This window comes from Geotrypetes seraphini, chromosome 1, assembly GCF_902459505.1.
Source record: "Geotrypetes seraphini chromosome 1, aGeoSer1.1, whole genome shotgun sequence".
Lineage (NCBI taxonomy): Eukaryota > Metazoa > Chordata > Amphibia > Gymnophiona > Dermophiidae > Geotrypetes > Geotrypetes seraphini.
In genome coordinates, this window is record NC_047084.1 from 469,017,410 (window position 1) to 469,040,438 (window position 23,029).

General features: G+C 40.0%; 1 protein-coding gene across 1 annotated transcript; it reads right to left on the reverse strand.

Annotated features, from left to right (window-relative positions):
• Positions 1-4,826: 4,826 nt before the first annotated feature.
• Positions 4,827-5,777, reverse strand: LOC117368579 (olfactory receptor 1361-like). Its single transcript, XM_033962313.1, has one exon. The coding sequence runs from the start codon at positions 5,775-5,777 to the stop codon at positions 4,827-4,829; it is 951 nt and encodes a 316-aa protein (XP_033818204.1).
• Positions 5,778-23,029: the final 17,252 nt, after the last annotated feature.

A 23,029-nucleotide genomic window follows, 5' to 3' on the forward strand; every position in this document is an offset into this window, starting at 1 on the left:
CGTTCTCCCAGGAGAGCTCAGAACATGAGTTTATTCAGGTACTAGGAGTCCTCTTTAGCCCATAAATAGAAGTTTAGAATGCAATATATATATATATATATATATATATTATGTGTTTTGCTTAAGTAATGCATTATTAAACATATTTTGAGCTTAATATCAACCTGGAGTCCTTTAAAACCTAAAAATAAAAGTCCTGCTCACCTATAAATGGACGCCTAACTGCTACCTAACTGCTGCCTAAGTCATGTCCACCTGACTAGCATCTACCTAGTGCCCAGCTCATGCTCAAAAGTGGGTAGATGCATTTGGGTGCTGAGTGGCATACGATTCTGAAAATAGATGTCTACATCAAAGCCACTCCCACGCCTATTTTTTAAAGCACAGCTTTTTCTGATGGGCATTCATGAAATTGTGAGCATCTATTTGTAGAACCGTGTCCAGCGTTTGGATGTCTAAGGTCCAATTAATGCTTGTTAAAGTCATTAATTTGACTCATTAGTCACTTTATTTGGATGCGTAAGTTGATAGATGTCCACATTGTGGACACCAAAAGTTAAACGTCCTTTACATAATCTAGGCCTAAAATGCCCATTATATTCCTATGGGCATTTTAGTGTTTAATGCATGCTAATTGTTTTTGTGCTCTAACATAGTTAGTGCACGCTAAATCACTTAGACCCGGTTTCTGTAAAGGGTGCCTGGTCTCAGAAGCCGCCAAATGGCTTCTGAGAATCGTACACGGGTGGCCTGTATAGAATTTCCCTAAACCGCCTAACTACCATGACTCCCTAACTGGTGCCCATGTTACGGGTGCCAGTTAGAGAATTGTGTTGCCGCTCAGCTGATCGCAGCAAAGGCATCTCCCTGCCACAATCAGTTTAGCGGCCATAGCAACCTGTCTCCCCTACGAAGACTACCAGAAGGAGGGAAGCCCAATTCCTCCTTCTGGAACCCTACCACCCCCACCCCCACATAGATCGTTGGCAGGAGGGATGCCCAATCCCTCTTGCTGGATACCTCCACCTCACGCATAAGTCGTTGAAGGGAGGGATGGCCCAGTTCCTCCTTCCAGAACCCCCCACCCCCCACAAAGATCGCTGGTAGAAGAGATGCCCAGTCCCTCCTGCCAGATACCTCTCCCAAGTAAACATCATCATCATGAGGGATGCCCAATACCTCCTGCCAGAATCCCCCCCCAAAGATCATTGGCAGGGAGGATACTCAGTCCCTCCTGCCACAACCCCCTCACTCCAAAAAGTAACCCACCTGGACCCTCCAAGCTCACCCAGAACCCTTCCACCTTACTGAGATTGCCAGCCATAGACATCTTCCCTGGCCTAAGGACCCTTCCCAAAACTTATCCTGGCATCCTTGACTTTTTGTTTCAATGATATGAAAACCAAATAAAAAGTGTCAAGAAAAGTGTAGAATGATTGTAGGTTTCATAGCTGCCAAATCATTCTCTTCTTGGTTGGGCAGAGAACTTTTCAGTGACCTCTCATATATTGGCCTAGTCAATTATCTACATTTCTGGACAGCACATTTCCATCACAAATTGCTTTAACCTTCATAGAGTGGTTTTTGGAGTTTCAGAGTTGGGAAATCAGGAATTAGGAATTAATGTCTTAATTGGCTGCTTTTTGCTTTATTAAGAATTTCTGTTTTGTTGTTCACCTTGATTCCAGTTGAAGAAAGTTTTTATCCTTCTTGCAGACATAATTTTACTGCTTACATAGCCTTGTATTCATTGTATTGTGAATTGCTATAATTTTCTTTAATTTTTCTGTATCAAGTATTTTCCTGTATATCTTGCTAAATGTTTCAATAAATATAAAATAAAAAGCAAGCATTAATGCATATTAATCCACCTTAATGCAATTTCACATATATACATAAGACATATTATTTTCAGTTCTATCCCGATAGAGCACTCAGCAGAATGTTAAACTTTAAGACCAAATCATGCTTAATAGTGGTCAAATGTGAAGTTGTTTTGTCACATGCTAGCAGTGTTATGGATAATGTCAAAGAGTTGGGGCAGTCCTCCTGTTCTATGGAATGGAGCAAGCATCATAGAAACAGAAGGACATTGGTGCCTACACAAGACTCTGATGAAATGGGGGGCTGAAGGCATCAAGAAAAGGAGTCAACAGTGACTTGAAAGTGTGAAATGATCTAGGTAGAATATAGACAAGGATTCATGTATGCAATTTCATTATACTATAAGTTGCATTCATGTATGTAATTGCAAGATCAACAGAATAAAAATAAGAGAGACAATAATTCAAAAATAGGATACTCAAGCAAAAAATTAATTAGAACATTAATGAACAGTGTAATCATCGCTGATTGTGCGATCTGTTTCAGATAAGTTCTGGGGTTTTTTTAATTTCTGTTTTTCTAAATTTTTGGTCTTATTGAGAATCGTGCTTGCATACCTAGAAGTGTGGATTATTAAGAGTTTGATGTGATATTGGTGTACTGTCCACTGGATATTGCATTCATTTATGTTTATTTTATCTGTAATTAGAACAAATTAAGAATTTATTAAATTATATATGATATAAAGTATGCTGTACAAATGGATTCTCTTTACTAATTAATTATGTAATTGCAAGATACCATTAACTGTTTTTAATATTTGTCCATAATAAATCTACTCTTCTTAAACAATTTGTTGTGTGTTGATATTGTGGTGAATGGGATGAAAGGAGAGTACCAAAGTGTCATCTGAATACATGCATAGTTTCTATTATAGAATAGTGACTAAATCTGCATTTAAGCATATACATTTAGGCTCCCCCATTTACACAAGCTCAAAGGCTGGTATAAATGTGGGCACCAAAATGTGTTAAATAAACATGTAAATGCAGGTGTTCTGTAATTTATATGTGCAAATTCTGGGCATGCCCCTGATTCACCTAAGCTACTCCTACTTCAATGCCATTTTTGAAGATGTGCACCCTTGAATTTATGTGCTGAGGTTATAGTGAAGCATTTAAGGGCAGTTATGAATGCAATTGCAAATGGGTGCCAATCAGGACCAATTAACTCCAGCTATAGTCAGTAACTGGCTAATTCCAAATAACAGCCAATTATTATAGTTATTTATGTGTGCATACAGTCCTTATTCTATAAAAGCTCACAGAACTTTGGGCACTAAGCATCAATTCACGTGATCTTTTTTATAGAATCTGGGGAAGAATCACCATTTTCACCATTTTATGTCAATGTTTTTTTTTAAAAAAGCAATGCACGTAAATAAAGTGCTATAAATAATACATTCAGTGAAAAGGAAGAACACACACAGAATGAAGCAGTATATAAGAAGGAAAAGAATTAAGGACTCATTTTATCAAACAGCATAAGAGTCTTTTACCACAGGCCGGCATGGTAAACACTCTGATGCTCACAGGAATTGAATGAACATCTTAGCATTTACCTTGTTGGCCTGTGGTACAAGACTCTACAGCTGATTGATAAAAGGAGCCCTAAGTTTTCCAGAGCAATTTGATATTATACCTATACGATAAAGAACATATAGCTACATGGAGGAGTGTGTGGTGCAGTGGTTGAAGCTACAGCCTCAGCACCCTGGGGTTGTGGGTTCAAACCCCGTGCTGCTCCTTGTGACCCTGGACAAGTCACTTAGTCCTCTGTAGCCCCAGGTACGTTAGATAGATTGTGAGCCCGCCGGGACAGCTAGGGAAAATGCTTGAGTACCTGATTGTAAAACCGCTTAGATAACCTTGATAGGCGGTATATAAAATCCTAATAATAATACATAGAGGTTTATTTAACATGTATGCAGTCACACAGTACACAGAAATTGTTAACACAATAGGTAGCACACATAAGGATTGTCTTCAGAAATTATTGGTCTACAAGTTTCAAGTTTATTGGGATTTGTTATCTGCGCAATATGATATATTTCAATGCGTATAACAATTGTTATACAATCAGGACGGTGCTGGAAGAATTCATAAAGATCACTCATATGCTTTCCAAAAAAGAAAAACAATAAACCACAAAAAAATACCCTCATTACTTCTCCTATGTATACAGTACACAGTGTTGCTCGCTTTTATGTGCTGGTCTCTTTTTTGTACCACAAGTTTGACGTTGATCAATCAGTTGTATTGTTTCAAGATTACTGAATCTTTTCTGTTTATTATGTTACACACAAGCGACCTGATTGTATCATGTCCTAGTAAACAATTGCATACTTATGTTTTCTATAAAATCAATAAAATATTTTGAACTGAAAAAAACAAAAAAACAAAAACAAGGACTCCTTTTATCAAGCTGTGGTAGAACTTTTTATCATGGACCGGAGAGGTAAATGCTCCAATGCTCATAAAAATTGAATGACCATTAAAGCATTTACCTCACTGGTTCATAGTTCCAAGGGTGCTAAGTACATACAGCACTGCAGAAAATTGATGGCAAAGAATAGACCTCTTTCTGGCTTGCTGGTGATTCATAACATTCCTGAAATGCTGCTTCTTTTGGAATATTGCATTCCTATTGCCTGGAAATTTGGGGTTTATAACAATGCCAATTTTTTCTCACTATAGTATCAATTTAATTGAGGTTTAAGGTATGAAACTAGGGTATTGTGTTGATGTTCTCTTAGAAGAACTGAAGGCATCTAACACTTTAGGTGAGAGAAGAAGACTGGGTAAAATTTAAGACCTGCCCAGCAGTTAACTAGTGTGAGATACAAATCAGATCCAAGACAGAATTATTGGGATTAGGAATCAGATGGAAAGGGAAAATGTATTTTCTATTGTTAATGTAACTAGTCCTTCTTTGGATAATGTTTACCCTCTGGAAGATCTTTTTTTTAGGAGAACTTTCTTTAGTGCCATCTTTACATCTCTATTTCTCAGGCTATAGATGTATGGGTTGAGCATAGGAGACAGAATATTGTACACCACACTAGTGATCTTGTCCTTTGCCATGGAATAGCTGGAAGAAGGCCTAAAATACATAAAAATCAGTGTCCCGTAGAAGAGTGTTACTACAGTAAGGTGGGAGGAGCAGGTGGAGAAAGTCTTCCATCTTCCACCCGTGGTTTTCATTTTTATGATGGTAGTGATGATGCGAATGTAGGAAATTAGGGTAATCAAGAAGGGCAGCATTCCTACAAATGAGGCCTCTGTGAAGATCACCAGTTCGTTGATGGAAGTGTCTGTGCAAGAGAGTTGTAGCAGTGGTGTAAGATCACAAAAGAAGTGTTGGATCTCATTGGACTTGCAAAAGGAAAGCCGGTATACCAAAAGTGTATGCAGCAATGCATTGAAAAAGCTGATGGTCCATGAAACAATTGACATACTTAAGCATGCTTTCTTATTCATTATTATGACATAATGCAGTGGCTTACAGATGGCAACATAACGGTCATAGGCCATAATGGACAGGAGAATACATTCTGAGCCAGCAAAGACAATGAAAAAATATAGTTGGGTAATACAATGAGAGAAAGAGATAGTCTTTGAGTCAGAGATGAGGTTACTTAACAGTTTGGGAACAGTGACAGAACTGAAACACATATCCACAAAAGACAAATTACAAAGGAAAAAATACATGGGGGTGTGGAACTGTGAGTTACTAGCGATTACTGAGATCATGGTTCCATTTCCCAGTAGGTTCATCATGTACATAACCAGGAATGCTAGAATCAGAAGACTTCTTAGCTCACCATGTTCTGTTAGGCCCAGGAGTATAAATTCAAGCATTGTTGTTTGGTTCCTCCATTCCATTTCTATCATTCTACTGTAGAAATCAAAGAAAACAAGCTGAAAAATCATGACATAAGGACAATGATGTGCATTGTCCTTTTCTCAAGATCAGTGGAGAGACAATTACAGAAAATTAGGAGATCCACTTCAGATAAAGACTTAGACAAAATAGAGAAAATAAGCATGAAAATTCTTGAAAAGAAGGACAGCTTTTTTTTTTTTTTTTTTTTAAAGCTTTATAAATTAGAAAGAATATAGGTATGCAGTATCACATATTTCTCCATATTGTGTTCTGGAAAATGAATGAGAATGCAATGACATATTTGGTCTTTTTCAATTTACTATGCTAACCCCTGTTCAGTGCCTTAAATTGCTGCATCCTCATAACCCACCCTAGACTTGCCGTTGCTCAAATAACTGACTTCCTCCACCCCCTTCTTCAAGATGTTAATCTTTTTGCCTTTGAGTTTACTAAATGATTGCTGAGTTGTTCAGGTTTCATATTTCTAGTGGTCCTCAGATTTATTCTTCCTGCAAGGGGAGGAGAAAAGCCAAAAATATCCTTTTTTTTTATTTTCAGAATTTTTCTCAATTGTCTGATGTTTAAAGACATCCAAGTGCCAATAATTGAAACTGCCTTTCTGGACATCTAGTAAGGTATCCCGGTCTCTGTGCATCCAAAGTTTGAGATGGGTGTGGTAGAGTCATATAATGGGTGTGCTTTGGGCATGGCTAAGGGTGGGTTAGACTTGTATATCTTGCAGCAATAATCAAATGTTTGCATGATATCCTGGATAGAATTTAGACGTTTGGAGCTAGACTTGCTTTAGAAGCATCTAAGTGCCACAAAGGTACCTAAACTGACCAGATGACCACTAGATACATTAAGGAATGAACCCCCCCACACTCCCCACACTGTTCACTAAACCCCTCCCACCTCAAAAAATCTGAATGAAAGAGAACATACCTGTCTCTAGAACAGCAGCACTTGGTATGGGAAAGCCTAGTAGCGCATCACACAGGTGTCTTAAGTAACCTCGTGGATGGGCTAGTAAACCATAGAGAGGAGGACCCAGGCTCATAAGCCATTCTAACCACTACATTTATGGTTCAATATGTGAGCCTACTAAAACCCACAAAACCTTACTCTGCTGCCATATTGGTGCTACCTGTAGCCACATGGGCTTTTAGAGTGGTAGGCAGGTAGGTCTAGTAGGTTTGGGGGGGGGGGAAGTTTTGAAGGGCTCAGCATAAATTATAAGGAGAATATGGTGAGATATACTTCTGGCACTCTTTATGTGAAGTTCACAGCAGTGACCTCTAAAATTTTCCACTGCTCTGTTGGCATGTCTGTGTGGCCAGTCCATCACAATGATGGTCCCTCCCACATCCAGTCTGGTTTTGGACATTTTCAACTTGAACGTTTCTTTGGTCAAAAATGGGGTGTAAAGTTAGGCATCCTGAGGGTTGGACGTTCTGTTGTCCAAGATGTCCAAGTAAATGATTTTCAAAAAATAAAAATATTTGGACATATAGTGGTTCAGCTTTCGAAAATGGACTTTTCTATGCTCCTGACTTTGGATGTTTAGTGGGAATCAACCAATTCTAACTTAGATGTTTTGTTCAAAAAATGCCCCTCCACATATACAGAATAAATGCTCACAGATGGGCACCAATTAGGGGCATGAGAATTTACACCAAGTAAAACCTGGTGCAAATTCTTGCATCTAAATTACATGTGGAACTCCCTTATTCTATAACACTGTGTGCAAATACCAGGAATGCTCCCAGTCCGCCCCTCCATGGCCACGCCCCCTTTTTGGGATCTGCGTATAAAATGTATTTGTGAATCCTGGTGCCTAAAGATGCTCACGTAAATTTCAATTAGTTCCCAATTATCAGCAGTAATTGACTTCTTTATCCAATACATTGCATACATAAATTGAGTATGTGACCATATTTGCAGGTGTAATTTTGAGTACCATATATTGAATTAGGTTGACTATGTATACACAAACCTTGTTGTGGAGCAGATGCAACTGTGTGCTGCTTTCCTTGGAGTAATTATATAATGACTCTTAGGTACAGATGTTGCCTTCACAAAACAGGTACAACATATGTGTCTATGTGCCTTGCTAACCTAGGTGCCCTGCTATAAAATTATCTTCCTAGATATTAGAACACACTCTGAAATGTAATGCCCATGATAACTGCTAGGAAATTTTCATGCTAACTATATTAAAGTTAAAATAAAGACTAGACAGAAGGGGTTTTAAGCTGATCTATAGCACCTCTAAAATAGATTTGAATTCAGCCCCCTCCTCCACATCTCTCAGGAGATGTCCTGTCTGTCTGTCCAAATTAGATTGCAAGCTATAGAAATGATAAGTTGTAGAAGTAGTAGCAGCAACATTCTCTTCCCTGTTCAGGGGTAGAGTAGTAGCCCTAATAGTTGCTGCAGTGGGCTGAGAACACTGCAGCTCCTTGTGACCCTGTGCAAACCACTCAGGGGCAAATTCTATAAGAAGCGGTCAAAAGCTAGGCGCCAAAATAGGCACCGTTCAGCGCGATTCAAATAAAATTGGGTGCTGTTTAATGAATCACGCTGAGCGGCACATATTTTGGTGGCGCCCAATAAATAGGCCAGCTGTAGGCACAACTAAAAGTTAGGCACCCATGCGAGCGCTTAAGCACGCTTAAGAGCAGCGGTTCTGCAACAAGGAGCCTAACACGTAGCCACGCCCATGCCTAGCATGCATAGCGCCTATTTTTTTGAAAGCAGCCTAAATTTTTTGAGGCGCCTTGTTACAGAATCACTCTTTCTTGATAGGCGCCTAAGTTTCAATTGGTGCTGATTAAAAAGCTTAATTGAGCTTGTTATTCAATTTAGATAGGCGCTTATCTAGTTGGGCACCTCCCGATTCACGTGGAGCTGCCCTGAAGAGGAAAATCTTTTTGCAAAGGAGCTCCACAAGGGCTGTTGGGGTGGAGCTGATCTCCCACACCCGACCAACTCCTTCCCTAGCGACTGCTGCAGTTGGGCTGGGTTGGGGCAGCTCCCGATCCAAGTGGAGCTACCCTGAAGAGTAAAGTAATCCCAAAAATGGGAAATACAAAAGGAAGGGGAATCTCATCTGAAAGTCAGAGCAAGGAGGATTCATGATGATAACACGGGAAAGATTAAAGATTAAAAGCATCTTTAAAGAGGTTAAATTGTTTTGAATATCAATCCCAATGATTTCTTGTTCTACCTGTTGTTGGTGTTTTTAACAACTTGTATGAGAAGATTGCGTTTTATTAAATGTTGCTTTGTTTGTTTCTATCAAAGGACTGCTCAGATGTCTCCTGCTCTATAAAGACGGCAATGTACAGTAGGCAAAACAAACAGAACACACATGAAGTTTGGCAATTTTGTGTGTTCTATATAAAGGTTCAAATCAACAAGGATATGATCAGAAGAACCAGGGATTATAATTCAAAAGTAGACCTTAAAAGATGGATTTGAAGCAAACAAGAGAGAAAACACAGCATACCAATACATTTTTTCTGGGCGTATGGCACAGCAAGAGGTTATAGATAAAGGAGAAGAGTATAGATGCCTAACAACTGGGCAGACTTACACGGTCTGTCTGTATATGGCCATTTAGTTGAGGATGGGCTATGGAGGGCTTCAGTTGCTGGGAGGGTGTAGTTAGACTGGAGTGAGCTTTGACGGAGACTTCAGTAGTTGGAACCTAAGAACAGTACCGGGCAGAGTTTTGGATTCTTGCCCAGAAATAGCTAAGGAGAAGAAGAAATTAAAAAAAAAAAAAACCCAACAAATTTTTAGATTGAATCAGGTTGGGCAGACTAGATGGACTATTCAGGTCTTTATCTGCTGTCATCTACTATGTTACTATGTTTAGATAGACACCTATTCTCAAGTCTACAAAAGATAGGTGCCTATTGCATGGTGCCTAACACAAAGTAGGTGTATTTAGGAATGGAGAAAGACCTATAATATAGGCTTTTAAATTTTAAGTTAGGTGACTCTGAGCACGATTCTGTAATGGGTGCCTATGTGTGATTGGCATGAAGTAGGTGCCTAACTTTTTGGGTGTCAATTACAGAATCCAGCTAACTGAAATCTGAATCTTTTCTGACTTTAGGAGCAATTTTTTCTTTAGTCACACTTATTTCCATATAACTCATGTTACTCTGTCTTCTCTGTCTATATGTTCCATCTCTGCTTACACGCTGCCATGTCTTTAGATGCCTCTTACAGAATTTTCTCCCAAAAGGTTAGATTATAGGTTAGAGGTTATGCTGCTTGTCCCGGGGATGATTTGCATTGGTGTTCCAAAGCACAGATTGTCACGGCTTTGTTCTGGATGTTGGATACAAACATCCTGTCTGGGTCACTGGTCTTGGTTATGATTAAAATGCTACTAAATGCTGAATCTTACTCAGGGTAGTGCATGTTTGTATTTCTGGGTGGGTACAACTCAGAGCACTGTGTGCTCATGCACTCAGAGGTACTTACATAAGAATTGCCACTGCTGGGTCAGACCAATGGCCCTTCCTGCCCGGCAGTCTGCTCACGCGGTAGCCCCCAGGTCAAACACCAGTGCTCTAAATGAGTCCAGCCTCACCTGCGTAAGTCCCAGTTTATCAGGAACTTGTCCAGCTTAGTCTTGAAACCCTGGAGGGTGTTTTCCCCTACAACTGATTCCGGAAGTGCGTTCCAGTTCTCCACCACTCTCTGGGTGAAGAAGAACTTCCTTATGTTTGTACGGAATCTATCCTCTTTCAACTTTAGAGAGTGCCCTCTCATTCTCCCTACCTTTGGAGAGTGTGAATAGTCTGTCTTTATCTACTAAGTCTATTCCCTTCAGTATTTTGAATGTTTCAATCATGTCCCCTCTTTTCAAGGGAGAAGAGGCCCAGTTTCTCCAGTCTCTCACTGTATGGCAACTCCTCCAGCCCCTTAATCATTTTAGTCGCTCTTCTCTGGACTCTTTCGAGTAGTACCGTGTCCTTCTTCATGTATGGGGACAAGTGCTGGATGCAGTACTCCAGGTGAGGGCGCACCATGGCCCGGTACAGCGGCACGGTAAACTTTTGTATATGTTTTGAATGGTAAGGTAGCAACTATTACAGGCTGTATCCTGTTCTAAAATACATGTGAGATGGTTGTCCATTTGTGACATATTGGCTTGAATATCTATATTCTAAGTTGGATATCCTTTCTAAAATACCCCTTCATACAATTTGACTGAGCTGCTGATGGACAAGGTAGAAGGCAGGCTAGACCCTGGTATCAATCCAGTCTAGGCTTGTGTATATTTAGTATTGTTCCCAAGCTCTTTTGATATCTAATCATAGCTTATGAAGAGTCTCAGGCCTGAAGCTCACAAAGAACAAAGGTCTATTCAGTGTCTTCTCACAAACAAGATGTCATTGGCAAAGCACACACAGCCCATCATGCATTGCAATAGGAATAAAAGGCTGGATGGATGTCAATGTGGCTCATAGGCCTAAGTTAGACTAATGATGCCTTTTGTTATTATATTCTTAATTAGATAAGGACAGGATCTACCCCTAAAAAAGTAGGAAAATAAGTTCTGTTATAGAATGTGCAGCTGGTTAGCCTTTGTGTGTGACTAGTTAGAATCACCAAAGGACCCATATTCAGTGGTTAGGTCAAGGAGGATGAGAATTAAATAGATCTATGGCTTTGGTCATGAAAAGGATACTTGAAACTTTGGAGATAAATGTTTCAGTGGAATGCAGAGCACAAAAGCCATATAAGAATGGATTGAGAATATTGAGATAAAGCTCAGACACTGGAGGTAAACTGCACATTACATTACATTACTGATTTTTATTTCGCCATTACCTTGCGGTTCAAGGTGGATTACTGAATAGGATTTCAGAATTACAGAAGAGGATGTCCAGAGGTGTTACAGAGTAGAGCAGGTTGCTTCAGAGGATTGAAATGTTTCATACGGGTGTTAGTTAGTATTCATGATTTCTTGAATAGCAGGGTTTTTATTTCTTTTCTGAAAGTTTTGTAGTCTGGGGTCGTGATTAGTAGATTGAAGAGTTGGTGGTCTAGTTTTGCGGCCTTTGTGGCTAGTAGGCCATCATACAGTTTTTTCCATTTGATGTCTCTTATTGGAGGGTATGTGAATGGTGTCTGGGTTCTGCTGTGTCTGTTTGTGGTAGTTTGGATTAGGCGGTTTTTCAAGTAGGCTGGGCTGTCACCATTTATGGATTTAAATAACAGACAGTAGAATTTAAATAGTCTTGTTTGAATTGGGAGCTAGTGTGAATCGAGGTATGCCTCGGTGATGTAGTCGTGTTTTCTTAGTGAATAGATTAGTCTCAGGGCTGTGTTTTATACTGTTTGTAGTTGTTTTAGCATTGTTGCAGGGCAGGGGAGATAAAGGATGTTGCAGTAGTCAAGGAGACCTAGGACTAGGGACTGGACCATGAGCTGGAATTGTTTTCTGTCGAAGAATTTTCAAACTTGCATTAGGTTTCTCATGACCGCAAATGATTTCTGTATTGTTTTGTTGATTTGTAGTTCCATGGTGCAGCATCCGTCTATCGTCATTCCCAGAAGTTTTAAAGTGGGTTGAATGGGGTATGTGATTGAGTTTATTACTAGGTTTGTTACGGTAGGGGATTTACTTTTTTTGAGAAGTATGAATTTTGTTTTGTCTGGGTTCAGTTTTAGTTTGTGGTCTTTCATCTATGTTACCACTGTTTCTAGAGTTCTGTGTAGTATGTCTGTCATGGTGGTCATTGGCTGATCAAAAGTAAGGAGAATGGTGATGTCTGCATAGCTATAGGAGGTTAAGCCTTTTTTGTCTAGGCAGGTGATGAGAGATGCAATGTAGAGATTGAAGAGTGTTGGAGATATTGGCAATCCTTGGGGTACGCCATAGAGGTTGGACCTTGGTTCTGAGTTTTCTTTGTTTGTCTTTACTCTGTAGGTCCTGGATTGTAGGAATCCTTGAAACCATGTGTGTACTTTGCCTGTGATTCCTATTGTATCTAGTATTTGTAGCAGGATGTCGTGGTCTACCAGGTCAAATGCTGTGGTGAGATTTAGTTGCATAATCAGTATTTTGCCTGTGCTGAGGTGTTGTCTAGCTGCGTCCAGAAAGGATCCTAGTACTGTGAAGTTGGTTCTGAAACCAGACTGTGTAGGGTGGAACAAATTGTGGTTTTCTAGGTAGTTGGTGAGGAGTTTAGCTATGAGGCCTTCCATTAGCTTGACATATGATGGAATTGAGGCTATGGGTCTATAGTTGGATGGTTGATCTGTTGTTCCTTTTGGGTCTTTTAAGATCGGAGTGACGATGATTTTGGAGAGGTCTTGTAGAAAAAGGCCATCTGTGAGCATGGTTTGTATCCATTGCATGAGGAGAGTGCAGAATTTTAGGCTGGAGGTTTTTAATAGGAGGACATTGGTTGAGGTCGCAAGCTGCGTGGCTGTATTTTTTATAGAGTTTGTTTAGGTCGGACCATTGTATTGTGGAGAAGTGGGACCAGGTTCTATCTGTTGCAGCTGATTCTTTTCCTGTGGGGGGCATTGTGATCTCTTCTAGGTGGGTTGGAGTTTCTGCAAAGTTTGTCCTGGCAATTGTAATTTTGTTTTTCAAGTATTCAGCTAAAAGGGTGGCTAAAGGGGAGAGGGTTGTCGTTTTTGGCTAGGTAGGGTTTGGTGTTTGTGTCACATCTGAGTAGTTTAAATGTGAAGAGAGAGAGAGAAATATGGGAGAATATTTAATGGAATGGGAAGAGTTCCGGAAGAGATTTTCAAGGAGAGGTGTGATCACACAATCACCCCACACTATAATCTACGTTATGTGTCTCAAAAGTTAAGTTTTATACTGGATAGAATAATGTCCTCAAAATCTGAAGGATAATGCTCGACCATAAGCACTTAAGCTTTAGTTAGAGTCTGTTTATTATCATAGGCCTATACGGAAAAAAAAGGAATTTTCAAAAAAATGTTTGGACATCTAGCGGTTTTGCATGTTTCCAAAATGGCTGTTTCTCCACCTCTGAGTTTGGATGCCTTGTAGGAAATGTCCAAAGTCAGACTTTGATGTCATATTGAAAATGCGGAGCAGCGTGGTCATTCAACGCAGCTCTCTGTGCTAAAAACTGCTAGCGCAGTTTAGATTGGGCTAGTGTTTACATGCTTTGAAAATGAATTCCTTTATGTAATAGACTGTGTCAACATTGATGATAAGAGGAGATTACTTTACATTACATTAGGGACTTCTATTCCACCTATACCTTGCAGTTCAAGGCGGATTACAAAAGAGCTAACTGGACATTTCCAGTGAAGTTACAACAGTTTTGGGTTGGTTTTTTTTGATTACAAGGGAGGAGAGATACCTGGATTAATTCCGGAAGAACTTGCAAATTGGATATTAAATTGACTGTACGTTACTGTGTGGTATAACAAATAGATTACAGTTAGAGTACAAATAAGATTACGTTACATTTCAGGGATCTGAATACTTGGTTAGTGTTTTGGGGAGGAAGAGATTATTTAAGTGGAGGTTTGGGGGGAGAATTTATCTAGGAGGAGGGGGAAGGGTTGGGTAAAGATATCTGGATAAATTTTTTGAAAAGTAGGTGAGACAGTAGTGGAGAGAATCCCAGAGTTAGTAACCTAGAAGTTCTTAAAGGTGCTGGTGATGATTGGACAGGACTGTAAGGGACTTTTCCCATATCCAAATAAGTAAAAAAAAAACAACAACAACCCACAGGTGATAAAGTTATGCTAAACTTTAGTCTACTTTCATGAAATATAAATTAGAGTAGGGCTTTAATTAGGAGAAAAGCAATTTTAAAAGTCTATGGAGAGCTTGGAAGCTCTTGGGTACAAGGTACTCAAGTTGATTTTCAAAGGGAAACTCCCAGGAGTGAAAATGAATAATTTGTGCACATGCATTTTTGCAACTGCTTGGAAGCTGATGGAAAACCTATAGGAAAGTATGTATGGGGGCTTTTATAATGAAAACCTAGGTATACTTTGTTACGCTGCACCAGTCTTAGCTTCAGGTCTCATTTATTTTTTGTCTTGGATAAAAGAAGGTGTATTGTGATATAATGCACATAATTTCAACTGGGGGCACAACACCTCATTTTTTGTATGAGTAAACTGCTGATAATATGCACTGATCCTCTGCCTTCAACATCAGGTGTTCTCAACACAGCTCTCAAGACACACATAGCTAGTCAGGTTTTCAGGATATCCACAATGATGCATGAAATAAATTGTCATGTACTGTACATCCTCCATGTTATGCAAATCTCATATATATTCAGTGGGCTTGTATTATTTATTTATTTCAAATATTTATGACCTGAAAACTTGACTGGCTAGAGGGTTATCTCTAGGCCTGGGTTTAGGAACCCGATTTTGTAGATTATTATAATAATACCACAACCTAAAAACAGCACTAAGAATGTTGCAGCTTATACAAAACATAGCTGTAAAGCTACCATCTAATGCCCATTGGTTTAGTCATGTTATTCCACAATTATTCAGTCAATGATGGCTCCCCATTGCCTATAGATGTAAATTCAAGATTCTGTTTTTCCCATGTTGAGTCTATTACAGTAGCCCTCTTAAATATCAATCTAGCATTACTTCTTCCTTACACTTCTATAAAGTCCCTATATTCCTCCTACAGAGCTGTCAAGTTACCCATTTCAGGAGGGGAAACATTTTTTCTGGACCTGGATTTCTACCAACCTTATCATAGTGCATTATGGATCTGCAGCACTGATTTCTATGGATAAAATAATGGATTACAAATACTACACTACTTTGGGATGTAAATTTAAAACTTGGACTGGTCAAAAGTTTCTCTCTTGGAATGGGTAAAGGCAGCTCTGCTCCTGAGATATTTATTTATTAGGATGTATTCATCCAAGAATAGTTAAAGCAAAAAATAGCCAAACATAGGTAAGCAATTGCAGTGGAGATATAGGCTTCTATCTATCCTTCCACTCTTCAAAATTTGCCTGAAGTTATTTCATCTCTTCCTTCTGAAATTTAAACCCCCTCTCTATAGAACAGCTTCCTATTAGCCTGATAACGGAAGCCCCATGACCATAAGTCAAAACAGGCATTTGGGACTTTGCCTTTAACATAGATCAGGTGCCTTTTTATTATTCAACTAGTTTTTTAGCCTGTTACATTAATGGGGTGCTAGAATAGATGTTTAGCACAATGGGGGCGCTGAGGTGTTTCTTTCTTTCTGTTTGTCTTTCTTTTACTCTCCCTGCCCCTCTTTCTTTCTGTCTGTTCTTTCTTTCACTCTCCCTGCCCTCTTCTTTGTTTCTGTCTTTCTGTCTTTCTTTCTCTCTCCCTGACCCCTTTCTTTGTTTCATGTCTTTCTTTCTCTCTCCCTGCCCCCTTTCTTTCATTCTTTCTGTCTCTCTCCCTTCCCCCTGTCTGTCTGTCTTTCTCTCTCCTTGGCCCCCTGTTTGTCTGTCTTTCTTTCTTTCTTACTGTCTTTCTCCATGCCCCCTGTCTTTCTGCCTGCCCCCTGTCTGTCTTTCTTTCTGTCTCTCTCCCTGCCTTCTGTCTTTCTTTCTGTCTCTCTCCTTTCCCCATGTCATGTGTTTCTTTCTTTCTGTCTCTCTCCCTGCCCCCTGCCTGTCTGCCTGCCCCCTGCCTGTCTGTCTTTCTTTCTGTCTCTCTCCCTGCCCCCTTGTCTGTATTTCTTTCTTTCTTTCTATCTCTCTCCCTGCCCCCTGTCTATCTGTCTGTCTTTCTTTCTTTCTGTCTCTCTCCCTCTGCCTGTCTTTCTTTCTGTCTCTCTCCCTCCCTGCCCCCTGTCTATCTTTCTTTCTCCCTGCAGTCTCATGCACTGGGCTTGTGCTTCTGCGCTTACAGCACTTGCTCTTCTTCCTTGTGCAGTGGTTCTAACTGCTGAGGCGGCTCTAAATTTGTCTCCGCAGGCTCCCTGCAGTCTTGTGCACTGGCTTGTGCTTCTGCGCATGCAGCCCTAGCTAACCCTCCTCGCGCAGTGGTTCTAACAGGTGAAGTGGCTCTGTGACCCTCGGTGTGACAAGTGGCACATGCAGTGAGGAAGGAGCAGGAGAGAGTTGTATTATACTGCGCATTGCAGAGGCAACGGAAGCACAGAGGCACGCTAAGGGTTTAATTATTATGGATAACTAGATCCAAACAAGTTACGGTGTGATCTTTGTTTCTCTGGAGCAAATCTGTTTGTCCCTTCCATTCCGGATCTCTTGAGCTCTCTTTTTTCATTTTCCTCTCTATTAATAGTCCCCTCTATTAGAATCTGTTTTAATCTGTTGCTAGTTCTCTTTACCTTTTCACTTTTTTTGTTAATAAAAGACAGTTAGTTTAAATAAACATAAATATCACAATATGATCGTCCACCCCATATTTTAGAAAAAAGGTACTTATCTTCCATTCTCTCATAGAAACATAGAAACACGATGGCACATAAAGGCCAAATGACCCATATAGTCTTCCCATCTGCAGTAACCATTATCTCTTTCTCTCTCAAAGAGATCCCACGTGCCTATCCCATGCCTTCTTGAATTCAGACACAGTCTCTGTCTCTATCACTTCCTCCGGGAAATTGTTCCACACATCTACCATTCTTTCTGTAAAAAAGTGTTTCTTTAAATTACTCCTGAGCCTATCACCTCTTAACTTCATCCTATGCCCTCTCATTCCAGAGCTTCCTTTGAAATGAAAGAGACTCAACTTATGCACATTTACATCATGTAGGTATTTAAACGTCTCTTATCATATCTCCCCTCTCCCCCATTGAGATCTTTAAGTCTGTCCCCATACATCTTATGATGAAGACTATTCACCATTTTAGTAGCATTCCTCTGGACCAACTCTTTTTTTATATCTCCAGTCTCCAGAATTTCTTCTCTCATTGCCTACCCTTCCTTTTATTCTTCTGTCTCTTTTTTCCTTCTGCCTTCATCCCTTTTTACCTAATGCTGTCTCTCACAACCCTTCTATTGACTGTACTGTTTTTATTTTTCCTTAAGTCATTAGTGAGAGAAAAGCTTTTGTCTTTACCAGCATGGCTCTTCCAGTGGTTCAAGTTTCAAGTTTATTAGGTTATCTAAGCATTTTTTTTATAATCAGGTACTCAAGCACTTTTTCCTATCTGTTCTGGTGGGCTCACAATCTACCTAATGAACCTGTGGTGAAGAAGGCATATCCTAAGATATGAGAGGGTGTTGAAAAGTTCTCAGCCCATCCAAGAAGAGAATGACATGGATATGGTTCAATCAATGATATAAAACAATGTCAAAAAACAAAGAATTTTGTTTCTGCAAATTGGCACTTAACAAAATAAGATAATATACTCTTTTCAGCTACAGTGGCAAAATAGCACTCAGAATTTAGGAAGTTGGTTATTTGGGCTGAGAACTTTTCAGCACACCTCCATAATACAATTTATGTTTATGGTCAGAATTCTTCTTCTCCTTCCTGTCCTTTGTGTACGTATTACAGAGTACTTATGATAGAAAAAAGAAATTCTAACATTCTTACACCCTGTTCAAAGCCTATTAGTAAAAAATTGCCAGTAGATTGAAAGGTCTTCTCACTTTTCAGTTTCGTTTGCAGAAAAGAAAAAAAATCACAGAACATATAGAACTGCTCCCCTTCAAATAGTACATTTTTAAAAATTTCACCTCAGTAATGCACCTCAGTTGTGCCTGTTTGCATTCCACCCATGCTCCAATATTGAGATCTACACAAAACTGTTATTACACCTTAGTCATGCGCTGATAGCAACTACTATTATCTCTTTTATTCCTGTATTGTGCCTCGATGCTTGCTTACCTTAATCTCTCTAGTCGCCTTTATTCTTCAGTTATAGAATTGATTTCTGAGAGCGTTAGTGTGCTGTTGATTATATATCTCCCAAAGAAAATGGATTTATTTCTTGGAAGTCCCTGAAGTTCTCACCCACCCGAGTAAGAGAATCCATTGAGTTTTGTGCAGACACGTGATGTATTTAATTGATTTATATGTTATAATTCACAAAAAGTTTATTATACTGTAAAATTATTTGGGATGGGGCTGTCATTTGCAAAGACATCGGAAATATTACTGACACATTCTATGTCATTACAAAACAAAAAATGATCAGAAAAAAAAAAAACACATTTCATGTTTTGTCATTCATCATACAATTGTGCAAATACTTTGCAAATAGGCACCTACGGAGGTACATGGAAAGAGGGTACAGAACATTAGCAATTACACTCCGTCACCGGCAGCTGAAAGCTAAACACCATCAATCAATAATCACACAACTCAATTTTATTGGAATAAATATTTGAATGCAGCTTTATTATCTATCTTAATATTATCTCCACTTACAATACAATCCATGTCCAAAACCAACAAATCCCCAATGCATATTTCACACACCCCAGGGAGCTATTCGGTATCAAAACTAGCTCCTATTAAGTCTTTAAAACTTATAACATTCCCCCAAACTTGACCCAGGCCATGCTTCCCCTCCCCTAAACATGACACACGCTGATACCAGGCCATGCTTCCCCCTCGCAGCGGTCCTCACCTATGCGTGTTATATTTATTTATTTATTAACTGTTCATCTCCCAGATCCAACTTTGCCAAACCCAATTTTCCACCCCGCCCAAAGCTGTAACCACCGTCCACAACCCCAAAAGCTCAACCAAACCCAACCAAGTCCATATTAAACCTGTAACCCTCCCCCCCCCCCCACCATATTAACACAAAACATACCACCCGCACACATGGGAGGGAGGGAGGAATATTTTTTTCCTAAAGGAGGCTACTCGATCTTCCCCTTTCCTCACAGCAGTGGTGTATTAGTACCAAGGGCGGGGTGGGGGGGTGGACCGCTTCAAGTCTTCTTACATCCTTCACCAGATACGGTCTCCAAAACTGAACACAATACTCCAAGTGGGGCCTTACCAATGACCCGTACAGGGGCATCAAGACCTTCTTCCTTCTACTGGCTATGCCTCTCTTTATACAGCCCAGCATCCTTCTGGCGGCAGCCACTGCCTTGTCACACTGTTTTTTCGCCTTTAGATCTTCGGACACTATCACCCAAAGGTCCCTCTCCCCGTCCGTGCATATCAGCTTCTCTCCTCCAGCATATACGGTTCCTTCTGATTATTAATCCCCAAATGCATAGACTCTGGCATTTCTTTGCATTGAATTTTAGTTGCCAGGCATTAGACCATTCCTCTAACTTTTGCAGATCCTTTTTATTATTTTCCACTCCCTCTTCGGTGTTTACTCTGTTACAAAATCTTGGTATCATCCGCAAAAAAGGCAAACTTTCCTTCTAACTCTTCAGCAATGTCATCACAAACATATTGAATAGGTATTGGCCCTAGCACCGAACCCTGAGGAGACTCCGCTATTCACCTTTTCCTTCCTCCGAGCGATTTGCATTAACCACCACCCTCCTGGAGTCTGTCCCGACAGCCAGTTTCTAACCCAGTTCACCACTTTGGGGTCCTAACTTCAGACCTTCAAGTTTGTTCAACAGCCTTCTATGAGGAACCGTATCAAAGGCTTTGCTTAAATCTAAGGTAAATTACATCTAGCATATGTCCTCGACCAGCTCTCTGGTCACCCAATCAAAATATTCAATCAGGTTCGTTTGGCATGATTACCTTTGGTAAAGCCATGTTGCCTCGTATCCTATAACCCATTAGATTCAGCAACACTTCCATTTTTTTTCCTAACAACCGAAGTGAGGCTCACCCGGCCTCTGAGTTTCCCGCTCATCCCTATGACCACTTTTGTGAATAGGGACCACATCTTACTCTACTTCAGTAACCCAGGATACCACTCCTGTCTCCAGAGATTTGTTGAACAAGTCTTTAATAGGACCCGCCAGAACCTCTCTGAGCCTCCCTCAGGTATCCTGGATGGATCCAGTAAGGGTCCCATCACCTTCTCCACCTCAGTTTTTCAAGTTGCTCATAAATACTCTCCTCTGTGAAAAGGGTGCAGAATCTACTCCATTTTCTCATGTTACTTTGCCAGACAATCTCGGTCCCTTCTTCCAGGGATTTTCTTCCATGAACACAGAACATAAGTATTTGTTTAGCACATTTGCTTTTTCCTCATCACTCTCCACATATTGGTTCCCAGCATCTTTTAGTTTAGCAATTCAATTTTTCATCTTCCTCCTTTCACTGAAAAAAAATTTATCTCCCTTTTTACATTTTTAGCCATTTGTTCTTCCACCTGCAGATTTCGCCAGACATATCTCTTTCTTGGCTTCTTTCAGTTTCACCCTGTAGTCCTTTCTGCACTCCTCTTCTTGGTTTTTTTTTATATTTCACGAATGCCAACTCTTTTGCCTTTATTTTCTCTACCAATAGTTTGGAGAACCATATCGGTTTCCTTTTTCTCTTGTTTTTATTTATTTTCTTCACATAAAGGTCCATAGCCATTTTTATCGCTCCTTTCAGCTTAGACCACTGTCTTTCCACTTCTCTTATGTCCTCCCATCCTAACAGCTCTTTCTTCAGGTACTCTCCTATTTCATTAAAGTCCACACGATTGGAAATCTAGGATTTTAAGTCTCATGCGGCCGCTCTCCACTTTAGCCGTTATATTAAACCAAACTGTTTGATGATCGCTACTTACCAGGTGAGCACCCAACTCGAACATTAGAGATACTCTCTTCTCCATTTTGTGAGGACCAGATCTAATATCGCTTTTTCCCTCGTGGGTTCAGTCACCATTTGTCTGAGCAGAGCCTCTTGAAAGGCATCCACAATCTCCCTACTTCTTTCCAATTCCACAGACGGAACATTACAGTCCCGCATGCCGGCATGTTGAAATCTCCCAACAGCAGCACCTCCTCTTTCCTTCCAACCTTTGGATATCCACAATCAGATCTTTACCAATTTGTTGCGATTGAGTTGGTCAGTAGACTACACCCACATAGATAGAAGTTCCATCTTCTGTTTTCAGAGCAATCCATATCGCTTCTTCCTCTCCCCAGGTCCCCTTGCATTTCGGTCGCTTGGATATTGATCTTTACATAGAGAGTTACTCCTCCACCTTTTTGACCATCTCTGTCCTTCCTAAAAAGATTATATCCCGGTATTGTTTACATCCCATCCATGCGACAATATCCAGATCTTGAAATTACATCATGTAGGTATTTAAACGTCTCTTATCATATCTCCCCCTCTCCCCATTGAGATCTTTAAGTCTGTCCCCATACATCTTATGAAACCGCCAGACCAAAACGATTCTCCTGGCTTGTTAAATACTAAATTTCCTACTAACGTTAGATAGCCCTCGTCTATCTTTCAGTAAGGAACATTTCCAAGCAGGAGGAGTGTTTTGTTATCGTTATCTTTATTTTTACTTTCACTTTTAGTTTCAGCCCTCATTCACTCTCTAAGAGTTAATATTTGGAGAACTGCAAGCATTTTGTCACCCATGCTGTTTTGGATCCATGGACCCGTTTTTCAGCGTATATGGACATCATCACGTTTTTTTAAAGTTAGTAGGAAATTTAGTATTTAACAAGCTAGGAGAATCGTTTTGGTCTGGCGGTTTCAAAATTTGGAAGGCACTTTGTTCCCGCAGCGTATGTACACTTTAGTTGAGTTTACAGCATTCTATATCCAGTGTATGCCTGAAATGTATCACCTTTTGTCAGTGTGGGGTCTAGTATAGGGATTTACTCACACGTGGCATGTTTTTGTGTTTGTTTTAGAGTTTTCTTCAGCTGCATGTCACCACAGCAAATTTTTACCAGCATGAAAGTAATGGATACCTGTTTAGAGAATCAGCCAATCGGGTCCCCTGAAGCAGGGTATCGAAACGGGGCTGCGTGGGACCCCCCCTAAACCTGCTTATAAGTTTAAGTAAACCTGTTAGAACTTGCCATAAGTGCAAGTGACAATTGCAAGTTTTAAACCAGTACCTTTATTTGGACATTCTTTGAAGTATTTTGAAGTGGTTTTTCATATAACACCTTTGGAGGAGTGATTAAACATTTTTCATAAGAGGACTATGACTGGAAGGTAAACTCTTTCCCTAAGGGAGGCCTCAAAACCTTCCCTTCAGAGTTTCAAATCTCTGAGCTTTCTTATAATTTTGTTTCAATCACCCTTCACTGGTTTATTATTCACAAGGCCAGTTTTTTTTGGTATATATTGATAGCTTTTTCTGGCTTTGAGTCTATAAATTTCATATCCCTGAAAGTATTTCAGCAAATTC